The sequence below is a fragment of the Xenopus laevis genome, chromosome 3S (genome assembly GCF_017654675.1).
Source record: "Xenopus laevis strain J_2021 chromosome 3S, Xenopus_laevis_v10.1, whole genome shotgun sequence".
NCBI classification, from domain to species: domain Eukaryota; kingdom Metazoa; phylum Chordata; class Amphibia; order Anura; family Pipidae; genus Xenopus; species Xenopus laevis.
In genome coordinates, this window is record NC_054376.1 from 66,430,475 (window position 1) to 66,458,469 (window position 27,995).

Genomic DNA, 27,995 nt, shown 5'->3' on the forward strand with positions numbered 1-27,995 from the left:
TGGCCGATCGATCAAATGACCGATCTCCATGGGAGGAAAAATGTCGGGACTCTCCACACACGGCCGAAAATCGTACGAATCGGATCTTTGCGTCTATGGCCAGCTTAACAAGGACTTGCTACAGCAGAGCCTTGTTTACACCAGTACTTTAAAGATTGTTAGTTGTTACAGGCTTTATTTTATCCTTTGTTTCAACTGTAATACAAGGACTAGTTCACACTAGCTACTTTGTAGTTGCACATTTGTTACAACCACAAGAAAGTTGTGGTAGTACAGACAACAAAACTTTCACACAGTTAAAAGTATATTTCTGGCTGTAGTTAAATTATATCTTCTAACTGGCAAGAATAAATTATCCCTTTAAAGGGACATTTTCTAAAACGACACTACTTTCTATGTCTTACAATATGTCAAAGCAAGTAAAGAAAGACTAAGCCTAACCAGTTATAACTGAGCTGCAGAATGAAAGATAAATCTCTGGAAGGCAGTAAAAGCCATAAGTTGTGATTGATGGGAGTTGTAGTTTTGCAACAGCTAAATTGGCACAGTTAGCCACAGAAACCTAAATTTGAATTGAAATCCTCATTTAGCAAAACTAAAAATGCAGGGATTATAAACAAGTAGGACCCCATACTATATACATCCGTTTTGTGCTTATACACTGCTGCTGTGACTGCTGGTAAAGCTATAATTTACTAATATACAGTCTGAAGAAACATTTTACCATATTTACTCATGCACAGTGTCTGACTGGCCCACCGGGATAGCAGGAAAACTGCCGGTGGGCCCATGTGTCAGTGGGCCTCTTGCTTCTAACCATTTGGGCTATTTCATGGGAACAAAGAGGCTTAATAATGGAATAATAGAGTATAGAATGCTGAGAAAAGAGACTAGGAGAATAAAGAGGTTGAGCGAGCAGAGGAGGTATTCAGTGTCGGACTGGGATGCCAGGGGCCAACCAGAAAACCTTAAGCTGGCCACAGACGCTAAGATCCGATCGTACGAATCAACGTACGATCGGACTTTCCTATCTCCCGACCTGCCACTAACCATAAAGATCCAAGTCTTACCATTCAGAAGTAGTAAGAACAGATCAGCAATGTTCTGCCCCTGACAGCAATCATACGAAAGTTATGTCCGACAAAGCTAGTGACAGTCTTCCTCTGAAAATGGTACGATCGGCAATACATGCAGAGATATTACCCGAAAGAAATCTTCTAACCTGTCCGATCGACCAAACGACCGATCCTCGATTCGTACGATCAGATCTTTGCATCTATGGCCAGCTTTAGGCTGAGGGCCCACTTTCCAAACTACTATACCTTTTCTCCTTACTCAACCTCTTTATTCTCCTAGTCTCTTTTCTCTACATACTATACTATATTCTTCCATTATTAAGCCTCTTTGTTCTCATAAAGAAATAGGGAATGGCCATGAAAAAGGTCAAATGGTTAGAAGCAAGAGGCCCACTGACACCTGGGCCCACCGGTTGTTTTCCTGGTATCCGGGTGGTCCAGTCCGACACTGGAGGTATTTTATAATAGTTTGGAAAGTGGGCCCTCAGCCTAACGTCTTCTGGTGGGGCCCTGGCATCCCAGCCCCACACTGCTCATGCATATACACTAAGGTGAGTGTGCTTTATTGCTTATAATAAATATGGTCCTCATATGTTCTAACTTCCTGGTGCACAATGCCATTTTGGTTTGGTCCCTGTCACAGTTGGCCTGGTCCAGAAGCAAAGCTGTGCATTTCTGTGAGGTGAATTCCTCCAGCAGCGCTGTAGTTAAATGTCTGAGGAGCACTCAGTTAATCCTAAGTGACCCAGAATGTCCACATATCTACAGAGGATCTGCGATTAGTCAAAGGAATTGCTCTAGCATCCTGCAGATATCTTGATTTTTCACTGCAGAAGGAGGAGTTTCCTCTGTTATTGTTTTATGGGCTGCCGGGTCCCACCCAAGTACTTTCCTATTGGAGAGGGAATAGTGGATTTGTGCGAGTCCCGTTACTTTGGCTGTGAGAGAGAGTGTAGGGCGGCAGTTCATTGGGCGATCAGAGCATCACTGTGGTGCAAGGGAATCCCAGGCAGAGAGAAAGGAGCAGCTTCTCCCAGCAGCATCGCACAATACTCTTTGAAGTGAAAGCACCACAACCGGAGGCACCAAAGACTCCCAGACGCCCAACATTTTCAAAATTTTAGCTCAGCCGGATATAATATGGGCAAGCTGAACCTGTTGCTGACCATCCTGTGGGCTGTGGGTAAGTGCGCACATCTTTTCTTCGTTCATTCAAAATTCCACTTCCCGTGCACTTGCCTAGTCTCACCCTGCTGCGATTATCTCAACACCGTGCGTGTTATTGGACGCGCTTTTGTGCTTTATGTGATGGTGGGCATGTGCTGGCCAGGATAGTCTAACAATTGTCTCCCATGCTGGTTTTATTGCGCACACTAAACTACAGCTATCAAACCTAAAGTATGCTTGTGTGGTACTGTACATATGATGAAAAGTACTAGAAACAGCGCCTGGGAACCTAGCCACAAAAATCACATACATGTTACACAGGGGATGCTGTGCATAGATTGTATGTTAATAATAATCAGTGTAGTGTGAGGGGATATTGCCATGTTATCAACTGTACAACCAGCAGGTACACTTACAGTTACCTGAGTAACCATCATGTTTCAAGCAACATACTTTCTTGAACTAATTTAACCTTTAAAGGCTTTTACAGTATATAACACAGGAAACACGTATTGCATATAAAGAGCCAATGTATCCAAGGAATGTGCTTGTTGCCCTAAGGACCATAGTGTGACCCAGACATGTACCTGTACAAATACAGCCTTTAACTTAATGTGAAACCTCTAGTGTAAATAAGCACCTGGTATATGTAACACTTAGGGGGTTATTTATCAAAATCCGATTTTTTTCTCATTTTTTAAATAAAAAAAGTCCAACCAAACTAGAATCCACAATTTGATTATTAATGAAAAAGCTCGATTTAATCAGTTTGGGTAATAAAATAGTTAAATAAATAAAATAATGAAATAATATTGTGCAAAAACCATATATTACATGATTCCAGAACTGCACTTTTTTTCAGGCTTTTTCCTGAAAAGCCTGAATTTTTGCCCAAAAGGTCAGTTTTTCGGGCTAATTCCAGCGCAGACCACATCAAACTTGAAAATAGGATAGGGACCTTTGTCATTGACTTATACACAACCTCGGCAGGTCTGAGATGGTGGATTTTCGGGTTCAGGCTTTTTGAATTTTGAAAAATTTGAGTTTAAAAAAAAATTTGAGTTTTGCCAGACCGGAGTTAAGTAAATAACCCCATAATGTGCTGTTAGAAAAGGCATTAATTATATAATTTACTTATATTTTTAAGGGGTAAAATCTAATAAGAAGAACCCTCTCTGCCTCTTGCATTGATCAGTATTTTTATGTTATGTGTATGTTTGATGTACTGTATGCACCCTTCTACCTTTCTATGCACTTAGCACTGTAAAATATGCAGTATAAAGAACAATAAAAAATAATAATAACAATAATAATCATGGATGTAAATGGATGGATGAGATTTGACCTACTGCCTTTATGGAATAATTGGATTAGACTGCATGCTTTGGAAACTAAAAACTGCATTCCACTGACTTCTGTTGAAGTCTGAAGCAAGGTATAAATGTATTAGTACATTCTGATGTTGACTGATCAGGAGGCAGTGTCAGACTGGGATGCTAGGGGCCCACCAGAAAACCTTAAACTAACGGCCCATATTCTAAACTATTGGAACCTCACTCAACCTCTTTATTCTCCTAGTCTCTTTTCTCTACATACTATACTAAATGAAGGAATGACCATGAAATAGGCCAAATGGTTAGAAGCAAGAGGCCCACTGACACCTGGGCCCACCAGGAGTTTTTCTGGTATCCCGGTGGGCCAGTCCGACACTGTCGGGAGTGTGTACAGTTAAGTCCAGTTTTCCATGCAAACAGTTGGTTTAACCCCAGTGATATTGAAAAAGCCAAATGTGAATATATATTTCTTAGATATTCTTAATTTACTTTCTTTAAAGGTCCTTTCTAGTTCATGATCTTCAATCCCGTCCTTCAATCCAGTGCCTTGATAAAAAGACCAGGGACCCAAGCTGGCAGATAGCAATTTTTATTTCAAGTTAGACAGCTAAAGATGCTCCAAAACTGTTAAAATACAAAAAGTAAATAAATACCATTTGCATCAGAACACAACTGCCTACAAACTTAATTCACTGCTATGCAAATGATGTTTTGAACTACAAAAAAAAGTAAGCATTTGGGTATTACTGATGTTACTATAATATCTGAATATATACAAAAAAGGGCGTATTTAGCAGAATGCATATTGGAATCACAATTTTCTAGCTTTGGGATGTGCCAGAGTTAGCCTTTTGTTTCTTAAATGAAGAGGTTAAAGGGTAGTGACACCGAGTATTCTATTCATAGTTCTGTTGCCTGAATTAACCAATTACAATAAAACTGCTATTGAATTCAGTTCCCACACACCTACCCACTGACTAATGGTAGTGTAGAATATATTTATTTGTAATTGTAATTTTATAGGACCCTGATATGAATAACAATATCCATGTGTATTTTGTGGCAACAAATTTAATATTTCTTTACAGAAAATGTTTATTTGTTGCTATTCAGCTTTGCCCTAGTAGATCTTACAATCTAGATTCCTGCTACAGCCACCCAAACACATGCACTAAGGACAGTATGTATCAGAAGCCAGATAATGTGAAAGTCCATTTATACAAATCATATCTATTAAAGGTTTTCATTTGCTACTTTAATTCCAACTTGCTTTAAGCATGGAAGATTTTGATAAACCCTGCAGATTCCAAGGGCCCAGCATATCAATGGATTAAGGCATTCAGAAAATGTAATAGCACACTTGACTGAGCAGGCAGCACCAAAGCACCTATAGTATAGCAACAGTTTATATCAGGGTTGCACTACCTAAAGACCTGTTGTTAAAGTGCAAGTCAACCCCAAAATAAAAATTTGCTTAAAGGAAAACTATACCCCCTAACAATGTAGGTCTCTATAAAAAGATATTGCATAAAACAGCTCAGGTGTAAAACCCTGCTTCATGTAAATAAACCATTTTCATAATAATATACTTTTCTAGTAGTATGTGCCATTGGGTAATCCTAAATAGAAAATTGCCATTTAAAAAATAAGGGCCACCCCCTGGGATTGTAGGATTCACGGTGCACACAAATAAACCAAACAAACCATACATGTTAAAGGACCAGTAACATCAAAAAATTAAATTGTTTTAAAGTAATAAAAATATAATGCAGTGTTGCCCTGCACTAGTAAAACTGCTGTGTTTGCTTCAGAAACACTACTATTGTTTATATAAATAAGCTGTTGCGTAGCCATGTGGGCAGCTGTTCAAAGGAGAAAAGGCTCAAGTTACACAGCAGATAGCAGATAAGCTCTGTAGAACATAATGCTATCTGTTATCCATTATTTATCCTGTGCCATTTAGCCGTTTTTCAATTTCCGCCATTGCTACTCAGCAGCTTGTTTATATGAACTATAGTAGTGTTTCTGAAGCAAACACATCAGTTTTACCAGTGCAGGGCAACAGTACATGATATTTTCATTACTTTAAAACACTTTTAGTTTTTGGTTTTACTGTTCCTTTAAGTCGCATGAGCCAATTAACAGACAGAGTTCTGTCTTTTGCTTCCACGCTTCTTCCTGTTACAGTTAGAGCTGTAGTATTTCTGGTCAGGTGATCTCTGAGGCAGCACACAAGGCAAGAGATGTTAAAGGAACAGTTCAGTGTGAAAATAAAAACTGTGTAAATAGAATAGGCTGTGCAAAATAAAAAATGTTTCTAATATAGTTATAGTTAATATAGCTAAACTAGCTACATTAGAAACATTTTTCATTTTGCAAAGCCTGTCTATTTACCCAGTTTTTATTTTACACTGAACAATTCCTTTAAAGGACAATATTTACTTAAATATATATATACTCTTTAATATGTCACTTAATATGACAAACTATCTGTTGCTTAAATATTTAGTTTTGGGTTAAAATTTTCCTTTAATAAAAGAAAACATAATTATAAGCTACTTTTCAATATACATTTATTAAAAAAACGTCAGCGCTTTTAAAGTTATTTGTAAAAACATTAACATTTAACTCCTGGTTGTTACTTTTTAAACAATGTTGCAAAAGTCTTAGTTCCCCAGCAAAGACAGTTAATCAGGTGCCTTGTCTTACATTGTATCAACAGTTTGAGCCATCTGGGCAGAGAATAGAAAGGAACAGAAACACTGCTTTCACTAGCAATACATAAACAAATAACTTAAAAACCATAGAAAATTTGTAATGCATGTATAAGACAAAGTTGCTTAGAATTATTTTTTTTGGGTTGACATTTCCTTTAAAGTAGAGCACATACCAACAGCCTGAAGGTAGGCATCATTTTGTCTATATGTTAATGTCTATGTGCTGCATGGGTTAATCCTGTCACACAAATCCAGCCTCAGAAGTGCAGTTGCTTCTTGGCTTTGCTGAATAAGTATCTGTACAGATGGTAACATCTTGTGCCCCTGACTTTCATTCAGTTTGCTTGGTATCATGTATATAAAAAAGCAGCAAGCGATGAGATAAAAAAAAAAACCTGTTCAAATTTCATTGTTTAAAGTTGGAATTCTGACATTTTTTTCTCTGATATCTATGAAAGTAGTGGATAATAAATTAAACAGAAGACATCAGCTTCTAGTCAAATACTGACTGACAACAGGCCTTTCATTCCTTGTACATAAAGCAGAACTCCACCTGTTAAACCCTTCAGCTACAGCAATAAATTGTAATCTATAGCAAACAATAAACCCTACCATTTACCACTCCTATACCAGTGGCGGAACTACCAGGGGGTGCGGGGGGGAGACTGCACCAGGGTCAGCACCCCCCTTGGGGCCCGGCGGGGGTAGTTAAGTTACTGTCCTATACTACTACTAATGGTTGATCACAAATACCTCCACATATTTTCACTTAAAGGAGAAGGAAGGGCTAAAATTAAGTAAGTCATATAAGAAAGGTCTATATAAATACACCAGTAAACCCTCAAAGTAATGCTGCTCTGAGTCCTCTTTCAAAAGAAACACTGCATTTCTTTCCTTCTATTGTGTACACATGGGCTTCTGTATCAGACTTTCTGTTTTCAGCTCAAACCTCCAGGGCTAGGGCTTGAGCATGCTCAGTTTGTTCCACTCACCCTCTCACCCTCCCTGCTGTAATCTGAGCCCAGAGCTATGAGTGAGCAGAGAGAGACTCGGGCAGGAAGTGATGTCACAACAAGCTAATAAAGCAGCTGCTATCCCAAACAAACAGAGATGTTCTAGAGCCGTTTACTCAGGTATGGTAAAGCATTCTGCAGAATAAATATAGTGTTATAGCCTGCACTATTGTGGCTAATCTATTGGCAATAAACTGCTTCGGTAGCTTTCCTTCTACTTTAACACTGTTAATTGTTAGTCTTGAATAAATGCCAAAAAACATGGAATACCTTTGCCATGTTAGTTGGTCAGTTTCAAAGAATAAATTAGGTTTCATAGACAAGGGTAACAAACCTCTGTGGTGATTTAGAAAACACTGCAGAAGTGACTTCAGTTGTGAATATTCATTTACTTTAACACTTATAACAATTTTGCAGTTTCCAGTTTCTGTTGATTTCTTTGTAAATCACTTACATCAGATTACACTTGCAGCAGAATCACATTGTGTGAGTGGTAGACTTCAAAGCCAAAGATCCACTTATTATGATTAGGAATCTATAAAGCACCAGCATATTTTTAATGTTGTACAGTAGAAGGGTGTACACATCAAACATATACTGATTAAATAGAAATACTGCAGGTAAAATGGGCCCCCACCAACCCCAATCCTACACCACTGCTTATCCTGCATTTTTAATGTAAATTCTCATTCTCATGTACCTGGTACTGGCTGAGCTCAACATTATTTTTCCTTTAATTGATTGTATGGCTGTTATTGTGGGTTGAATGGTTATGCAAGGGTCTGAAAGGCTAGAGTAATGGGACTCATTAACTAACCCTAAAAAACAAAAAAAAAAGCCTCAGTGCAGTAACTGATAGCAAATAATCAGATATTTGCTTCATGTGCTCTGCCTGTAGAAAACTGATAATATATATACGGTAATAAATTACTTTTTGTTTGTTATGAGTTACTGCACTGAAGCAATTATGCCCATTTTTTAGTAAATCACCCCTATACAATTTCTACTACACAACCCAGCAACATGAGGCTGCAGGCTCAGGGAGACAGCTAAAACTGGACCGGGTAAGTGCAAGCATTAGATTTAAAGACAAATTAAAATAAGACAAAATACAGAATTACAAACATGTTTTAAATATCCCACTTAATGTCCAGGGGAAAAAAAATTGCAGGGTTGTGTTAGAACTATTTTAATCCATCTTACTCACCTCACAGCAATTTTGTGGTACGCCCTTCATAACACATACTATCCACAGATTTTTCTTTTGTATTGAGCTTTTAAATAACCCAACTTAATCAGATTTCACTCACAAGAACCATTTTGCATAGAATATAATTTGTTATCTGAAAGTTGCCAAAGAGTCAATAGCCATTCTACCACTGATTCAGTGGCTTGGTTCATTTACTATTTCAGACCATGGGTTTCTATGATTACTTACATTGAGGACTAAAAGCTGGAGCAGTGAAATTAGCTTGGTGCATTCAAAACAGACATTAAAGCTCATTGACTAAAGAAGTGCAAAATCATGGTGTCATTTATCAGGCTCGGAATTCTGACAGTATCGCAAATTGATACAAATTTTGGCTGTAAGGTAAGGCACAAACACAGGTGATACATGTCTGAGTACCTACATGCCCATTATGTGCAGTCCAGCTGATGTCCTTTACTTATTGCCTGGTCAAGGCAGGTGTTAAGTACAGCACTTCCTTTCGCCAGACGCTGTGCCTTGCTCCTTATGGTCCTGAGTAGTTGTAAACATAAAATCTGGGCGAAAAAAAAGTGAGTATACAAGCATGGAAACGCAAATAAATGGCAAACTATCCAGGGAAACATATTTGGGGTACATAAAATCAGGGTTCTACTGTATAAATATATTATATGTTTGTGTGTGCGCAAATATGCACAAGATTACTTTTTCATAAAAAGAGTAACTATGCATGCAACATGGGTGTTGCACGTAATAGCAATGAGGCCTGTGATTGATATATCTGGTGACATCATGGTTGTGTCATTTGTATTAGAAATGAATAATTGGCTTTGCTGTCACAAGTGAAGGAGGAAGATAGGAAACATGATTTGACTTGCTCAAAGGGCCGGGCTTCCTGTCTATTGTATGAGCTTTTTACAATAATGCTGCCTGCCATAAACAAAAGTTCATCTAAAATCTTATGGGGATGTAGTTAGTAGTCATACTACAAAAATACTCTTTAGACCTAATGGCGCATGGGCATTTTGCCCACAGCTGTGCTGTTGAAAGGAACATTACTAGTGCAGCCATCTAATATCGGGCAATATCGGGCTGATCCGATCGTGGGCCCTAGGGCCCAACGATCGGATCCTAATGCATGGGAAACGGGGGTCGGGTTGCGGGACCGCATCAATAAACAGATGCGGCCGTGATCCGACGGGATTTTTTGTCCCATCCGATGGGGTTCTGGCCGACTTTCGGCCAGATCTCGATCGGGGAAGCCCGTCGGGGGGCCTCAAACACGGGCCAAGGGCCAATAAACTGCCGACTTGGTCTGTTGGCAGCTTTTATCGTCCCGTGTATGGCCACCTTAACTTTGGGGGCACAAATTATGCAAGCATAACTGTCTGCTACATCCCTACAGTATTTAATGGTATTGTTATCCTATATTTTTATAGCACTGACTCTTCCAGCAGCAGTTTACATTAATAAGTTACGCATCAGCAGCAGTTTACATGAATAAGTTACATAATATAACTCCAAGCTCCAGTGGATCTCTAAAGTGTCTTTCACACAGCCAGTAAACCTGTCTCTAAGTTATTGTTTTGTGTGAGGGGGGGAAACCCCATGTGTGAAAGTATTTAGAACTTTAGGCACCCTAAAGTTTGTATATATATTCCTTAAAATAGCATTCATCCAGAAGTAAATAAAGTATGTATTGTCTTTGTTGTTGGCTTTCATATAAATGGTTTTAAATCATAGTTTTATAATGTATGCTATGAATAATTGATGTATAAAAGGGACAGTGCAGTTTTAAATGTTCTAAGTTTGTATTACTGAAGTAAGAGGGGGCAGTTCCTTGGATTTTGTAGAATAGGGTCAGGCTAAACATTCTCATCCTGTCCTGCAATTCCTTCTCCATCTAACAGGAAGTTCATGTTTCCAGTAGAATGTCAGCTTCATATCAGTAGAGTTGTGTGTGCTGGACAGGACCTTGGTGTGTTTAGATAGTGCTGATATGGCTAATAAATCAGTTGAACACTGAAGTATTACTGCTTGGTGTGTTTAGATAGTGCTGATATGGCTAAAGGTAAATCATTTGAACAAGGAAGTATAAACACTGGCAAAGTCTTTTTCAAAATGGTAGACCATTCACAGGGACAGACCAACTTTAGATAATCATATTATTAGAATATTCACAACTAAAATAGAACCACTATCCAAATAGTCAAACAAGACTTGCAGATAAGTAACATAAGAGCAAAATACACTGCTAAACGAAATACAGTGATCAAAAATATGTACTCCTTGTAAAAACTTTGTGTACAAACAAATGTATGTGAGGTACTGACTAGTTAAAGGAGCAGTAAAATCAAAAAATTTAATTGTTTTAAAGTAATAAAAATATAATGCAGTGTTGCCCTGCACTGGTTAATCTGGTGTGTTTACTTTGAAAATCTGCTATTGTTTATCTAAATATGCTGCTGTGTACCCATAGGGGCAGCAATTCAAAGGAGAAAAGGCTTAGGTTACACAGCAGATAAACTCTGAATAATAACATATGTGTAACATAATGTTGTTATCTTTTATCCACTGTTCAACCTGTGCCATATAGCCTTTTTTCAATTTCCTACACAGCAGCTTGTTTATACGAACTATAGTAGTGTTTCTGAAGCAAACAGATCAGTTTTATCAGTGCAGGGCAACACTACATGATATTTTCACTTATCACTTTAATTTTTTGGTGTTGCTGTTCCTTTAAGCCATACAATGAATATTGATTATTGGTCCAGTGTCAATTCTCAAGTTTCATACATAAAAGAAGATACTCTTATACAGGATATGTATTGGGTTGCCATTATATTAATCTAAACAGAGAGCCCTGTTTATCTGTATAAACATATTGGCTGTGCAAGTTAATATAATTAAGATCCCTTCTAGCAACTTTTTGACTAGGCATGGGAGTATCCTCGTTAAAGTTTCCAAAACAAAGCACTACAGCTGCTTTTATAGCATCCCTGTTGCATCCTAGGAAGGGAGATGTACAGGACAGCCTTCATAAACAACCTTCATTTTAGTACTTGTCATTACAAATACATTTTGTATGCCTAGGTAAAAATATATGCCCATTGCTTAATGCATTTTGGCACTCCGTTGCGTTTTTAGTCGTCTTCGTTGACTGTTTTGCTTAAATAATCCAGATTTACTAATTCAGCTTTTGATAAATTCTCCAGTCTGGCGTATGCAGCAAATGTTGTACTTTGTGTACATGTTTACTACATCATTTATGGTCTAAAGACATTTCAGAAGGGACACATTCAAAATTATGTTCTAGAGAATGGAGTTATGAGCAGTAATTAGCATGGCTTTATGAAGGCTAGGTCATGATAAATGGAAGGGGAGTGCTTTTAATGATGATGTTAGTAAGAAGTTGGACAGTGGGGGAGCAGTTCATGTGATCTGGATTCTGTAAAAGTGTTGGATATAGTGACCCACAAACAACTGTTTTCTATACTAAGGTCTGTTGGTCTATTTTGTTTGTACATGGATAGGAAAGTGGCTACAGCATTGTGTACAGAGTGCGGTTGTATTCACTTATCTGATACCGGATAACAGAAAACTGCACTTGCCCTGGGTTTTTCTCAGTGGGCACCATCGAGCATGCATGCACAGAAAAGTGAAGAGCTTTCTTGTTAAAGTTCAGCTTTTTACTGTACTTTGCATGCACACCTTTGTGAAGAAAGAAGAAGCAGGAAGAGGATCCCTCTGTGCTACATCAGCCCAGGGTATCAGGTAAGTGAATACAATCACTGAGGGCTAACTTTTGGCACCCCTTCTCATTTAATGGGACTGTTCTAGGCTAATGTAATGGAGAAGGATTGTGAAGCTAATAAACTTGGCTGAAGTAATCAATGCCAGTCAGCACCTGCAAGGGCAAACAAGGTTTTGAGCTGTATTAAAAGGGGCATCGATTGGCCACAGGAGATGGTCATTCTACCACTGTATAGAGCGCTGGTAAGGCCCATCTTGCTGCCGTGCTGTTTTGGTTTCCAATGCTCAAACAGGATATTACTGAAAGGTAAATAATGTCTCTGTTATGGGGTTGTTTACACTGCAAAAGAGGCGCTTCAGGGGGGATATTATAACTTTTTTTTATTTATATACATATAAATTTATTTTATTTACGTTTTTATTAGTTTTGACATGTCAGTTAACAATTACAATGTAGTAAGTACACAATGGTGGTTCAGGTCTCTTCACAGAATCATTCACATACATTTTTGCATCATTTACATTGCCAATATGTATCCTATAGTACCTCTATTGTTTGCAGTTGGAACTTGGGGGATATGATAACTAAGGGGCCTGTATACTAATATCTGAATTTCTATATTTTATGATTCAAAATTTTTTTTAATTACATTTTTAGAGAGCCAATGTTTTTATACATATACATATACACAAACACACACACACTTGTGTTACAGATTATATATATAGAAACTGATTGAATAGGACACTTTGTAGATGTGATATAGTCATAGCTTAATACCTTTTAGATACATTGTATATGAATATATTTAACTAACAGTGGAAAGGGGGGGAACTTAAACCATCAAAATCATCAACAATAAAAAATGAGCTTTAGAGAAAAACACATTAAATTACAATTAGTTTAACAGATACAGCTTCAAGGAGCAAGTAAAGAGGTAGTAAAAGTTTACGTTTTTAGTATGTTATTGAATGTACTATCCTTTCCAACTTTTCAGTTGGTCTTTATTTCTCATTGTTTATAGTTTTTAAATGTTGCCTTCCTCTTTCCACATTGCAAGTGGGGGCACTGACCCTGGGGGGCAAAAAATAATTGCTTTGTGAGGCTAACATTTTATTGATATTGTTACTTTTCATTTCCTGTCTTTTTATTCAGGCTTTTTATTCAGGCCCTCTCATATTCATCTTTCATTCAAACCACTACCTGCCCCAGCCACAAAATCCCCTCAGTTCCCCACCACCAGTGTGTGCCTTCTTATCCCTTCGTGTGGACGCGTTTGGGAAGGTCAGGAAACAGCGTGGAAAGTACGGCTCATGGCGGCCAGTGCCAGTGGGCCGACCCTGACGTGGTTGCTAGGGTAAAATGCTGAATCTCCTAACTGGAGAACTGCCAAAAGCAAAACAATGCAAAAAAAATACTTATTGCAAATTGAAATATCACTGTCTACAGCATAATAATAATACTTCATTTGAAGGTGAACTAATGATAGATAGACAGATGAATAGATAGATAGATAGATAGATAGATAGATAGATAGATAGATAGATAGATAGATAGATAGAAATATTGATAGATATGAATGGTGAAATTGAGGGGGGGCACATGGGTCATATATGTTGCTTTTGAATCTGAGCTGAATGCTGAGGATCAATTGCAAACTCCCTGAACAGATATTTCCCATGTGGCCCTCCTTCAAGTCGCTGACTAGCTCAGAGTTAGAGAGCTGAAAAGCAGGAAGAAGTGTTCTGGCTATTATGTTACACATCCAGTCACTCCAGCCTTTATATATTACATTTTTGCCTAACTATCTATATTAGAAACATATTTTTTAATTTGCACAGCCTATCTATTTACACAGTTTTTATTTTCACACTGAACTGTTCCTTTAATAATAGTCCAACTGTCCTGTAATCTTTAACACTTATGCAGCAGTCATGAATTTATTTCAAAATGTCCTTCTTATCAATCAAAACACCTCATTTTATCAAAGATTATGGTCCTATGGTGTCTCCACAAATATGATCTGAGCTAGGGCATTGAAACATTTATATTCTTAGAGCCCTGGAAGAAACACCTTAAACCAGAGTATTTTCCATTCATTAGAAACAAAGTAACAGTGATCCCTCTGGGAAGATGGCCGAGTTCAGATAAATCCTAGTAATCACATGGAAACAAAGAACAGTGTTTCAGTGACCTAATAAGTAAGCATCAAACACTTATTATTTACAAAATATTGTTTAGAAAAACAAATTGAGTGATGCAAAAACCTGACACATTGAAGCACAGTTGACTGGAGTTGTATTGAAAATCCTGTTTCTGATAATAGATTACTAATCTGTATAGGGCCCCATATGTTTAACCTAATTTGTATTGTTTTACTCTATGGTTCACATTTCCAAAAGAAAGCCATAGCCATAGCGTTCTGTATAAAAATGCAAGAAGTTCATCTGTTCATAAATCTGGCCTAAGTGTCCTCTAAAGATGCTGTCATCCTTTGCATAATGAATATGTGCTGGATTTTAGTTAAGCAAAGCTAAAAAGATCAAGTCTGTCCATCAGCCAGAGTCAGGCACGAGTCCATTTAGCCGCAGAAGACACTGAAAAGTCTGCAAAGAGTCTGCTTTATTCACAGTGGTGTGTTCAGAATATCGAGAATTATAAGCTGTTTCAGTAAATCAGCAGTAAACAATTCTTTAGCTATGGTACAAGACCACCTGATATGTACCAATATGTTGTTTCCTTTGGGGGGGGGTCAGATCTCATTTGCATTTTAATATAATAAACAATGGCAAAATAAATACATTTTTTAGCTAATAAAATTCAGGAGCATAGCTTGAGTTGCATATGTATGGGCCGCACCACATGACCCTCACTCACAGTTGCCATGGTCCCTTTAGACCTACCTGGGCATGTCCAAAATCCAAACCCAGCCCCTTTGTGGTAGCACCACTCTTTTCTTGGCAGTCTAGGACCCCTGCATCTATAAGGCAGCCATTGTAGGTTTTCACTGCCCACCTCCTTAAAAGTATCAATAGACACAACTGTAAGTGCACCAGCATTTACGGAGTTGTGTTTTTTCCCTAAGCCTTATTATGTGTAGCTGAAAAGATGTAGGATAGCTAGTTTTGCTAAACAAGACTATAGTGACCCAAATCATCTGCATTCTTCTTGCTGAGCATTGTTGTTGTAGACAAATACAAGAGTCCTCTGCACTCAACCCATTATCAATATATTTAAGACAGAGACATTTTGTGCATACTGCTACTGAAAAATGCCTTACCCTTTAATAATAAAAGGGCAGCCAAGTTTGGTAGTTTTACTTTAAAAAAAGCTAGTAAGTTGCAGATAAAACTTAATCCCTTTTGTAAAATGTACAATGAAGCAATAGAATTCTTAATGAATCAGATGAAAATTAAGCGTAGGACTGGCCAGATATGGGATGACTTTGACGTAGTTGGCCAGCTTAAATATATTGCAATATATGGACAAACAATCCCTGTTTTGTTTAAAGGGTAAGGCATTTTTCAGTAGCAGTATGCACAAAATGTCTCTGTCTTAAATATATTGATAATGGGTTGAGTGCAGAGGACTCTTGTATTTGACTATATGTATTTTGTGGTCACAGCCTCATTGCACCCTCACCTAATAGTTTTAAACGAGTGGTGAGCACAACTTTCCCTTGTTTGTTCTGGGTTTACACATGACTGAGCCACCAGGGGTTAAAATGCATCTATCAATTAATGTTTTCCCCACTGGAGATTCAGCTTGGCACAGCCACTCTCCAGAGTGGGGCAAATACTACTGACAATGACAGCTATGCAACTAGGCAGTGGTTTGTTTTGTTCTCAATAAAAGGTATCAATCCATGGATCAAAGAATTGCTGATTTATAGTATCTAGTTGATATAAGTTGGTTCATGTTCTTAACAAGTTTGGACACAATAATAGAGGTTTATATCTATTTTCCTGACACTAAGGAAAAGTCCTGACCCATTGGATGTTGGTAGAGTTGAGAAATACTGCAGGTTAAACATTCCTATTATTACATTAGAATGTATTTATTGCATCAGGCAAATGTTTATATCACAGCATGTGATGACAGCAAACTGCGTAATGGTGGAAGTGTTTGAATGAGTCATGGATTCCTTGTTAGTTTAGATATAATTTCACTAAGTACAGGAAATTATCTAAATCATTTTTGAGTTTTGCTTGTCCAGAGTGAATGTGTAGAATTTCCGATAGTGGGCTTGGCAGAAATGCCATCAAAAATGTTTTTGTTCCCTGAACGAACTACAACATTAAATTGCTGTATATTAACATTCTGGTTCAGTGATTTTTTTAAAGGGATACTGTCATGGGAAAAAATGTTTTTCTCAAAATGAATCAGTTAATAGTGCTGCTCCAGCAGAATGCTGCACTGAAATCCATTTCTCAAAAGAGCAAACTGATTTTTTATATTCAATTTTGAAATCTGACATGGGGCTAGACATATTGTCAATTTCCCAGCTGCCACAAGTCATGTGCTCTGATAAACTTCAATCATTCTTTACTGCAAGTTGAGTGATATCACCCCCCTCCCTTTTCCCCTCCAGCAGCCAAAAAACCAGATAACCGCTCCCTAACACAAGATAACAGCAGCCTGGTAGATCTAAGAACAGCACTTAATAGTAAAAACCCATGTCCCACTTAGACACATTCAGTTACATTGCGAAGGAAAAACAGCAGCCTGCCAGAAAGCATTTCTCTCCTAAAGTGCAGCCACAAGTCACATGACCAGGGGCAGCTGGGAAATTGACAAAATGTCTAGCCCCATGTCAGATTTCAAAATTGAATATAAAAAAAATCTGTTTGCTCTTTTGAGAAATGGATTTCAGTGCAGAATTCTGCTGGAGCATTCATTTTTAAAAAAAAAATTCCCATGACAGTATCCCTTTAAACTACATTAGTATCCTTTACATTGTAGAAAACAAACTATTCCATATTGACTTACAGATTCGTTATATGGCATGGTATTTAAAACCTTGAAATGATAAGTAAGCCTTTTATTTCAAAATCCCCTAAAACTACACTAAGCAGCCCCCTGGAATGACATACTTTTCTCCTTGCATTCACTCTCAGGTAGGTTCCATATCACAAGCAGCCTACTTCAGCTCACTCAACTACTTCCTCATCTAGCATGACACTCCTCTACCCTTATTTTCAGAGTTCTCCTTCACTTTATGACTGTGAAGACCTCATAGAAGTATAATCTGCATCATAACTCTAAACTGCCTGAATAGTAGAGAGGTAAGGCAACAGGCTGCAATACACAAGGTCCCTGGTTCAAACTCACCAGAGGGATGATTCCTCACAGTCTTCTAATGTTAAAGGACCAGTAACACCAAAAAATGTAAGTGTTTTAAAGTAATGAAAATATCATGTACTGTTGCGCTGCACTGGTAAAACTCATCTGTTTGCTTCAGAAACACTACTATAGTTCATATAAACAAGCTGCTGTGGAGCAATGGCGTTGAAAAACGCCTATATGGCACAGGTTAACTAATGGATAACAGATAACACCATTAGACAGACAGCTTATTTGCTTATCTGCTGTGTAACCTGAGCCTTTTCTCCTTTAAATGGCTGCCCCCATTGCTACACAGCAGCTTATTTATATAAACAATAGTAGTGTTTCTGAAGCAAACACAGCAGTTTTACCAGTGCAGGGCAACACTGCATTATATTTTCATTACTTTAAAACACTTTTATTTTTTGACGTTACTGTTCCTTTAAGGGGATTTAGTCACTCTACAAAGTATATATGATGAACAAACCCACTGCAGGGAAACTGTTTTGTTTTGGCCATCCCTAGTAGAACAATGCAATACCACACAATAGACAAGGAGATACCATTTTCCCTTTTAGACTAAGGTATGGTGTATTAATTAAATGCCAGAACTCCAGCACTTAGCATTCCATGTGTAAGTATTTTATAGCAAATTTTAGCAAACATTAAGCCCCCCTCCCCCATATCTTCTCTTTCTGCACCTCAGTGGCACAAAGAAATAGTTCCTATTTTTACCTTTTTATCAAACTATGTAAAAATAACAATGATTTAATTATACCTTACCTCGCCATCTGAATGCCATCACCATTGATCCACTTATTTTTAGGTAATCACATAGCTCTTTGTAAAACTCTGATGTAATAAACTTGGAGAAGCAAAAATCTTATGTATCTTTTTTTCTTCTAGCATACCATATGATATGCATCTTTACCTTTATCCCCTTTGTGAAAGTGCTGATCCAATAATGATGGAGTTCACCTGAAAGTTATCAGAATTTGGGCTAAAGATGTGTTAGGTGCAACCAAAAATCACTTTGCACTTGCTTCGGTATTCCTAAATGAATCCTCCAGCCTTAAATGAGAAGTAGAGAAAGCAATGGTGGGGACATGCAGAGGACCTAGGAGCAAATTCACTAAGCACCGAAAATGCGCTAGTGACGCCTTCACCGCACTTCGCCAGGGTGCTGCTAATTCACTAAAATCCGAAGTTGCACTCAGGGAGGCGAAAGGTAGCGAAGTTGTGCTAGCGTTACTTCGTCAAGCAAAGCGAAGTTACACTAGCGATGCCTAATTTGCATACGGCGCCAAATTAACGTACAGTAACATTAACGTATATGTAGCAGCAAATGCATTACACTACACAAGCCTGGGAAAGCTTCATAAAATAAAATCGAGTTGTTATTTTGCCCTACACATGTGGCCACTGTATAGTTTAGGTGTCATATGTTAGGAAATGTAGGGGGGAAGGGAAGGCTATTACCCTTAAAAAAACTTTTTTTGAAGCAAGTCCTAAGTCCTACTCTATTGCACTTTGCCTGGTCTGAGGTGGTGAAGGCAAGTCTGGCGCAAGTTTCAGTAAAATACGCAAGTTAGTGAATTAGTGTAGTTCTGTCCCTTCCCCATAGAGCAACTTCGCCTGGCATAAGGGTGCGAAGTAGCGCTAGAGTAGGTCCACTTTGCTAGTGAATTTACGCCAGCACCCTTTGTAAATCGGCGAAGTGGCAAAATGACGTCACGCTGGTGAATTTTCGCTAATGTTAGCCACTTCGTCCTTTAGTAAGTTTGTCCCATAATGTTAGGTGCTTGCAGAATACTGTTCATGTTTTCCTATATTAAGGATTTTATGATACAGTCAATATACATTTATGGAAATGTATATTGTCCTGTAAACTGCATCTGTACTTGTCAAGTGGGCTGGGCTTTGTTTCATATCCGGCCTTTCTGTGAGTGTTGCCATATTTAGATAAGTGGAAGACATTTGGACGCTAGCATTCCACTGTACAAGCTAGCTATTCTCATGTCCCTGCTCACCTCTTGCCCTCATTCTTTTTTTAAAAAAAGATTATTTTTACAACACATCCTGGAAATGAATCCATTGACTCCCCTCCCTTTGGCAGACACCCTTTAATTGTATAAAGAGCCAGCCATGCACAAAATAGAATTTGGGAGTTGCCTACTGTGAACAAACAAATGCGTTTGTCTAGAATTGCCACCCTGATCCCATTATGTCAGTACAGCAAAGGAGGGTCTTGTAAATCACTTGTCACATCACCACTCCTTCTCTCCTTGAAAAATAACAGTTTGTTTACAGTTTGTTTCCAGAAAAGTATATACAAACATCCATGCAAATTCACTAAGCCTTATACAAAGATCCTACTACATATGTCTACATTATATTTTCTCAGTTTTCTAATTTAAAGATAGTAGTGCCTGTACTTTAACTTGGTGGATAGGACTGACTCTAGATATACATTCTAGAGCAGGCCTTATAATATCCCAGCCAATGCTGAGCTGAAGCTCCAAACATTTAACTTTCATCTGGCAATGTGAATGTGGGAGCTTAGTTCTGCTATAGTTAGCTTGAAGATCCAATTCCTTTGACTAACAGCAGACTTAATATGTTCTTTTATAAAACTCTGAACAAGAACACATTTGATAAACAACTTTGAGAGGGAACAGTTATTTATTTTTTGCACAGTCCAGCATTGTTCAGATGTCCTCTTAGGTTCATTTTTCATCTACACTCTAAGAGTCATCTGAAGCAGGAAGCCATTTGATGGATTGATCAAGTTCGGTACTAGGGTGCATATATTAAGTGGAACAATAAGAAATGACACACCCTGCTTCCTGTCTCACTTTTGGAATTTATTTATGTTGCCCGTTTGCTTGTCATTTTTGCTAAGATCAAGTGTAGCACTTGGCTGTGTATAAAAAGCCAAATGGATGGAAGTGGTATGTTCTTTTATAAAAAGCTAAAGGGCCATGCCTTGCACATGAAGGTGGTTAACAAGTTGTGCACACAGTGTAAAGCTGGCCATAGTGGCCATAGATGCAAAGATCCGATCGTACGAATCATCGTACGATCGGACTTTCCCATCTCCCGACCCGCCACTAACCATTCAGATCAAAGTCTTACCAGTCAGATTAGTTAAAGAACAGATCAGCCGATGTTCTGCCCCTGACAGCAATCGTACGATATCTATGTCCAACCAAAGCTAGTGACAGTCTCCCACTGAAAATCATACGATCGGCAATACACGCAGAGATATCGCCAGGCAACAGAAATTTTCTAACCTGTCCGATCGACCAAACGACCGATCTCCGCCGGACGAAAAATGTTGGGACTCTCCACACACGGTCCGAAAATCATACGAATCCTCGATTCGTACGATCAGATCTTTGCGTCTATGGCCAGCTCTAGACAGATATCATGCCACAAAAAACTAAGTTACAATTGGTGTGTGATCTCTTTATTCATACTGACTTTTGGTTGTTCAGAAATGAAATATAATGTAGAGGATGGAAGGTGGTAACTATCCCTACTATTGGGAAGTGTAACTGAGCCCCCATTGAAGGGGTGTCTATTTGGCCCAGGGATAGTGTGGGAAGATCCTGTTCCCTAGACTAAGAAAAAGAGCAAATAGTTCTGTCTTCGAATTTGAACTCTACCTGGCACTGGAGGTGGATGTGATGGGAAGCCTGATTTAAAGGAACAGTAACACTAAAAAAACAAAGTTCTTTTTTTAAGGAAAGACAATGTAATGTAGTGTTGCCCTGCACTGGCAAAACTGACATGTTTGCTTCAGAAAAACAACTATAGTTTATCTAAACAAGCTGCTGTGTAGCCACAGGGCTGCAATTCAAGCACAAGACACATATTTCAACTTCCTGGTTCTTACGAGGTGGCTAAAACAAAGTACCAGTCTACTGAGCCCTCTTCAAAAGCTATTGTTTCTCCCCTTCTGATTGTACTTCAACATGACCTAAGTTGTGCTCCCTTGTGGCAGTCATGAGAATAGTACCCAAACAGGAAAAAGCTAGGGAGATGTCAGTTAGCTGATGGGCTGCTTGGGGTTTGTGTGTGATATCACTCCAACTTGCAGTGTAGCAGTAAAGAGTAATTGAACTTTATCAGAGCACAAGTCACATGGTTGGGGGCACCTGGGAATGGACATCATGTCTATCCCCATGTCAGATTTCAAAATGAAAAAAATATCTGTTTGCTCTTTTAAAAAATGGATTTTGATGCAGAGGTTTTCTGGAGCAGAACTATTATGTATTTTGAAAAAAAAACATGTTTTCCTAAACAGTATCACTTTAAAGAGACTAGAGCAGAAAAGGTCATGTTTGTTTCATTCTCAGGTAAGGCTGCCAACAAAGTCAAAAAAAGGCAATTGACAGCCATTAACTGAATAAATATGGGTATTCATACTCAGAGTCATCTGTTTGCTTTGTCACCAAGCAAGTGCATCCAAGTTTGGCCATCCAAAAGAACAGGGGTGAGCCAGTCTTTTGGCCCCATTGATTTGGGTCATCAATCGGATCATATTGCAGGTCTACAGATACCTGTAGAGAGAGGACTGAACCCACATACTGATATCTATCTTTATAATCTACCCAAATGATTTCAGACAAATATCGGCAGCTCTCCACATCTGACATTCAAACCGTGTGGCTGTCACATCAATCACATAATGTATAATGTACTCCCAGCTAAAAGTGTGTAGGGATATAAACCAGGAATGTCCATTCTGCAGGTTTATAGCTGTAGCTTAATACATAACCCAGGATCTCCAATCATTCCAAGGCTGTCAGAATACACTAGGATGCTAGAAGTTGACTTTCACCTACAGGTATAGGGCTGCATGCTTTTTGCTATGTTATGTTACCCCTGCTGTTCTGTCTGAATGGCCGACCAAAAGCTTAAATTACTCATACTGGAAGCCATGGGTGGTGGTTGATTTTTCTGTTTGGGTAGGCTAAGTCTAATGGAGACAAAAAGGAACACCAAGAGCCCCAATAGTGTAATATGTTTTTACAGGGAGTAATGGTAGAGTAAACAAGTTAATACTCACAAACCAGGGTTACCGATAGGCAACCACTGTATAGGCAAGTGGGGAGATTATCCTGACCCCACTCAGGAATAAATGTAGGCTAAGTCTAATGTTACTTCAACAGTTTCTTCACCGGTGATTTTCCACTGGTGGGGAAACAGCTGATTCATATTATAAGCATTAGCAAAAATTGTAATTCACCTGTCTAAGCACACATTGTTTTTTTTATCTAAAAATGCACTACAATCTGAAGTCTGTCCCATACACGGGCTGATTTATGAGCTACTAACTCTTTTTTTAAATAAGTGCAATCAATACACCTTTACCGAACATAATTTTTGGTCTTTGATGCTGCATGGTTAAGTACAAAGTCATTTTCACTTGACATGGACAAAGTCCAGACTATTTTGAAAATAATATGCATAGCACTCTCTTATTATCAAAATTATAGAAAAAGTTCAGTTCATCCACATTACTGGAAATCAGGGCTAATGATTGGGTTGATTAACATTAAAGCAGGTTTACTTTCACATAAAACACAAGGAATATGTTAACTGTCCTTTATGGGGGATCTTATACATAGAAAGTATAATGCATATATATTTTGCTCCCCTTGCAAAAAACAGTAGCTGCCTTTTTACCGCAGTTTCAAAGTAATACAATATAACAGTAGATGAGGTTGAGAAAAACGTGCAGTCAGCCATCAATACAAAATTTGGGATGTGAAAGTCGAACTGATCTGTTAGTTGATCCAGAGGAAGGTGAGTTGAATTGATACAATAGTATGCTAATATAAAATGGTAAAAAGTTAAATATGGAAAGCAGTTAAAAAGAATCTGTTTATGGTGAACAATCTGAAAACACCTGAACTGAAAAAGTGTTTTGAAGGTGAACAACCCCTTTAAGGAAACAGTCACTAATATCCAGTCACAATGGTTCCATTGAACTATTCAGGTAGGTGTTGGCTGAAACTCACACAGGTGTAAAAATGTGAGATATGGTGAAAAAGGTACCACAACAGCTGCACCTACCTTCACACTTTTCTCAGTTTCAGACAACACCTACCTGAATAGATCAATGGAACTACCATTGATGGTATTTATTTTTTCTGCAATGTATACAAAATTCCCCACATACCAGACAAGCAGGTGGAAGATGTGCAGCTGCTATATCTCTTGGCCTTGATCTCCAGCACAAACAACTATCCTGGGTAAAGCTCAGTCACACCTATTCCCTAACTGGGCTTGGCACACACAGATCAGCTCTTTAGATTTTTAGGCAAACAGGTTTGGGGAAGCCTTAATGAAAAACCATCTATGCAAGAATTGTCTCCAGCATCTCTGTAACCTGTAAAAAGTGTATTTGAATTCTACTATGAAATGTATGTAAATACAAATAAACATTGCCTATATCTACCAATATAGGGGCAAATTCACTAAGATGCGAAGTTGCGCCAGGCGCAACTTCGCCGCACTACGCCAGGCGTAGTTTCGCCAGCGCTCCGCAAATTCACTAAAATCCGAAGTTGCGCTCAGGGCTAGCGTAAGGTTGCGAAGTTGCGCTAGCGTTGATTCGCTATGTAAAGCGAAGTTACGCTAGCGAAGGCTAATTTGCATACGGCGCCAAATTCAAATTTCAATGGAGGAATACGTATCAGCACTACAAATGCCAAGAAAACCTTCAAATCATCATTTAAAAATTTTATTTTGCCCTACACATGTGCCCACTGTCTAGGTAAGTTGCCATGAGTCAGGAAATGTAGGGGGGAAGGAGGGGAGCCCCAAAACATGTTTCGATCTTTTTCAGCCTATCACCCATAATGTAGAAAACACGCCAGCGTTTTTTGGGACTTAGAAAAAATTTTGACTTTTTTTGAAACAATCCTATATACTCTATTGCGCTTCGCCAGGTCGGAGGTGGCGAAGGAAGTCTAGCGTAAAAGGTAGCGTTCAGTACACTGCGCAAGTTAGTGAATTTGCATAGTTACGTCGCTAGCAAAAATTCTCCTGGCGTAAGGGTGCGAAGTAACACTAGCGAAACTACGCCAGCATTCGTTAGTGAATTTGCGCAGTAACGAAAATGCCAAACGCTAGCGAATTAACGCTAGCGTTCGGCGCTTCGGCGCTTAGTGAATTTGCCCCATAGAATCCTTACTTAACAGTTGTATATGGTGTTGAGTGTTTTCAGCTTGCTTGCATCAGTTTGAAAGTGTCAAAATTTAAATAATTTTGTTTCAAAGTTGAAATGGTTACAGATTTCCTTCTTTCGAGGAACGCCAATAACATTGAGAAAGAAGGCCAATACAGCAGCCAGACACCAAATGATTAAAATTACTAAATTTGTTCCAAGGGATATTATAGCATAAACCCAAGATAAGAGTATAAATAATCCACATTGTTTTGTATTGCCAGGAAAGCGACTCTGACCTTGGCTTCCTGATTCACAGTTATAGTCTTTTGAATGGCAGAGACAAAAGAAGTGTTTTTGGGAAAGCATCCATCATCTACTGATGGGCCTTATGCCTAGGGCTAAAGTGAGAAGAGGCCCCAGAGGTCACCAGAGTCCCCCATGCTTGCCAGCTATTGTTAAACTGCATGATTCACACTAATAGCTGAAGTGTACATGCCTGGCTTGTGTATTTCCTCTACCCTGTAAAGGTCCCCATTGACGCAACGATTCTTCTTTGGTGAACGACCGATTTCAGTGCAGTCCAACCAATCCGTCCAATTATCGTGTGGTTAGTGGGATTTGAACAATCATACATCTTACGATTTTTTGGCCGACATCTATCAGAAAATTGATCGCCCAGGTTTAAAAATCTATCTCGGTCCTAGTGCAATCTATCTACCGTATATACCCGAGTATAAGCCGAGTTTTTCAGCATCCAAAATGTGCTGAAAAAGTCTACCTCGGCTTATACTCGGGTCAGCGGTAGCAGACCCGAGTAGCTAAGATTGCAGTCACTTTTTATCATTCCTATACCAACAGTACACTTGGGGAGAGACTGCAATATCCCACAATGCCCTCTGTTGGTTATATGAAAGAATAACAGTGCGCCCTCTGTTGGTTATATGAAAGAATAACAGTGACTGCAATATCACACAGCGCCATCTGTTGGTTATATGAAAGAATAACAGTGGCTGCAATATCACACAGCGCCATCTGTTGGTTGTATGAAAGAATAACAGTGCGCCCTCTGTTGGTTATATGAAAGATTAACAGTGACTGCAATATCACACAGCGCCATCTGTTGGTTGTATGAAAGAATAACAGTGCGCCCTCTGTTGGTTATATGAAAGAATAACAGTGACTGCAATATCACACAGCGCCCTCTGTTGGTTATATGAAAGAATAACAGTGACTGCAATATCACACAGCGCCATCTGTTGGTTATATGAAAGAATAACAGTGACTGCAATATCACACAGCGCCCTCTGTTGGTTATACGAAAGATTAACAGTGATGGCAATATCAAACAGCACCCTCTGCACATGGTAGTGGGACAGTGGGACAATGCACACAGTAATCCATTTGGCAATTCTCTGTCACCATCAACTTTGCAAAGAAGTCCGGTTGATCACTGGGGGGGTCGCTTTGGCAGAATGTGCGCTGCTGGGAGACAGGGCTGTAGTTGTGTCTAGGCTTATACGAGAGTCAATAAGTTTTCCCAGTTTTCGTAGGTAAAATTAGGTACCTCGGCTTATACTCGGGTCGGCTTATACTCGAGTATATATGGTATGTTTGCAGGGCCAAGCAGGCAGATACTCTTCAGTTTTGTTGGCAATATCACCTGAAATCGTCTTTTTAGTTGATGGATACATCGTAAATTTAAACAATCATTTCGAGATAATCGTGGTCTCACTGTAATGATTGGATCTTTTAAAAATGTTTACATCTATGGCCAGCTTAAGATTCACTCCTTGTTGCATTGTCTGTTGCCTTTTTCACTTACTTTAGCTCTGCCCAAGCCATGAAGCAGAGTCTGGAACAATATGATAATACAATGTTAAAAGAACTGATAGGCCAATCATAGGACTTTATTAGTGAGTGTAAAAACTCTGAATATCAGTATATTTTTAAAGGAAGTACTGGTATGGGAACCTGTTCTGGAAACCCTTTATCCAGAAAGTTCCAAATTACACAAAGGTTGTCTCCCATAGACTCCATTATAATCAAATAATATTTTTTGTAATAACACTTCTTTGTACTTGATCCAAATTAAGATATCATTAATCCTTATTGGAATCAAAACCAGATTATTTGGTTTATTTAATGTTTACATGATTTTCTAGTAGATTTAAGGTATGAAGATACAACTTACAGAAAGATCCATTATCTGTAAAAGCCCAGGTCCCAAGCATTCTAGATAACAGGTCCCATACCTGTACCACCTGTTTTAAAAGTACATAATTTGTATCTTAATGTAAATACATCAAGATATAACAGATTAGAGATAGACAATCCTAGGCACTAAAGCAGCCTGGTCTGGCAGGGTATAGTGGGAGCTTAGCTATAGTTTTGCTACATCTAGTGCCTCTCAATGCATTCAAGTGACACAAAGTTTCGTTTCTACCTGCTAGAATAATCCCCTTTGGGTCCACTTAATAATATGGCAACCTCTGATTTAGATAAAAATATGTTATCACCAGTCTTGTATCAAATCACATTTTCAATGCAGACAGTATATGCTTATAGATACAAAAACCAACAGACCCAACAGTCATTATATGAATGCTGCTGATTCTGTCTAATTGAATCATTAATTGAGGCTTGTTCATAATAATAGCAGTGTTCAAAATAACAGCAGTGTGGAGTTGAATTAGTGAGGTCATTCGTTATGTGAAAAAAACAGGTGTCAATTACGACCCTTATTTAAGAAAGGAAGGCAGCAAATGTTGGCTAGTGCCTTTCTCTCTGAAAATCATAGTAAAATGGGTTGTTCCAGACATTGTTCAGAACAGCTTACTTTGATTAAAAAGTTGATTGGAGAGGGGAAAACATAAAAAGAAATTCAGAAAATGATAGGCTGCTCAGCTAAAATGATCTCATATGCTTTAAAATGGCAACCAAGACCTTATAGACATGGAAGAAAACAGAAAACTACCATTTCAATGGATAGAAGAATAGCCAAAATGGCAAAGACTCAGCCAATGATCAGCTCCAGGAAGATCAAAGAAGGTCTAAAGTTACCTGTGAGTACTGTTACAATTAGAAGACGCCTATGTGAAGCCAAACTTCCGGAAAGAAGCCCCCAAAAATTCCCATTGTTGAAAAAAAGATGTGCTGAAGTGGTTACAATTTGCCAAAGAACACATTAACTGGCCTAAAGAGAAATGACACAACATTTTG

General features: G+C 38.5%; 1 protein-coding gene across 1 annotated transcript in view; it reads left to right on the forward strand.

The window, feature by feature from the left end:
- Positions 1 to 1,899: 1,899 nt before the first annotated feature.
- The window catches only part of LOC108713039 (podocalyxin), a 43,846-nt gene continuing 17,750 nt past the window's right edge, over positions 1,900 to 27,995 (forward strand). The window contains exon 1 of the mRNA XM_018255699.2: positions 1,900 to 2,259. Within this exon, the coding sequence (XP_018111188.1) occupies positions 2,217 to 2,259 (43 nt within the window). The 5' untranslated portion in view covers positions 1,900 to 2,216. The remainder of the gene's footprint in view (positions 2,260 to 27,995) is intronic.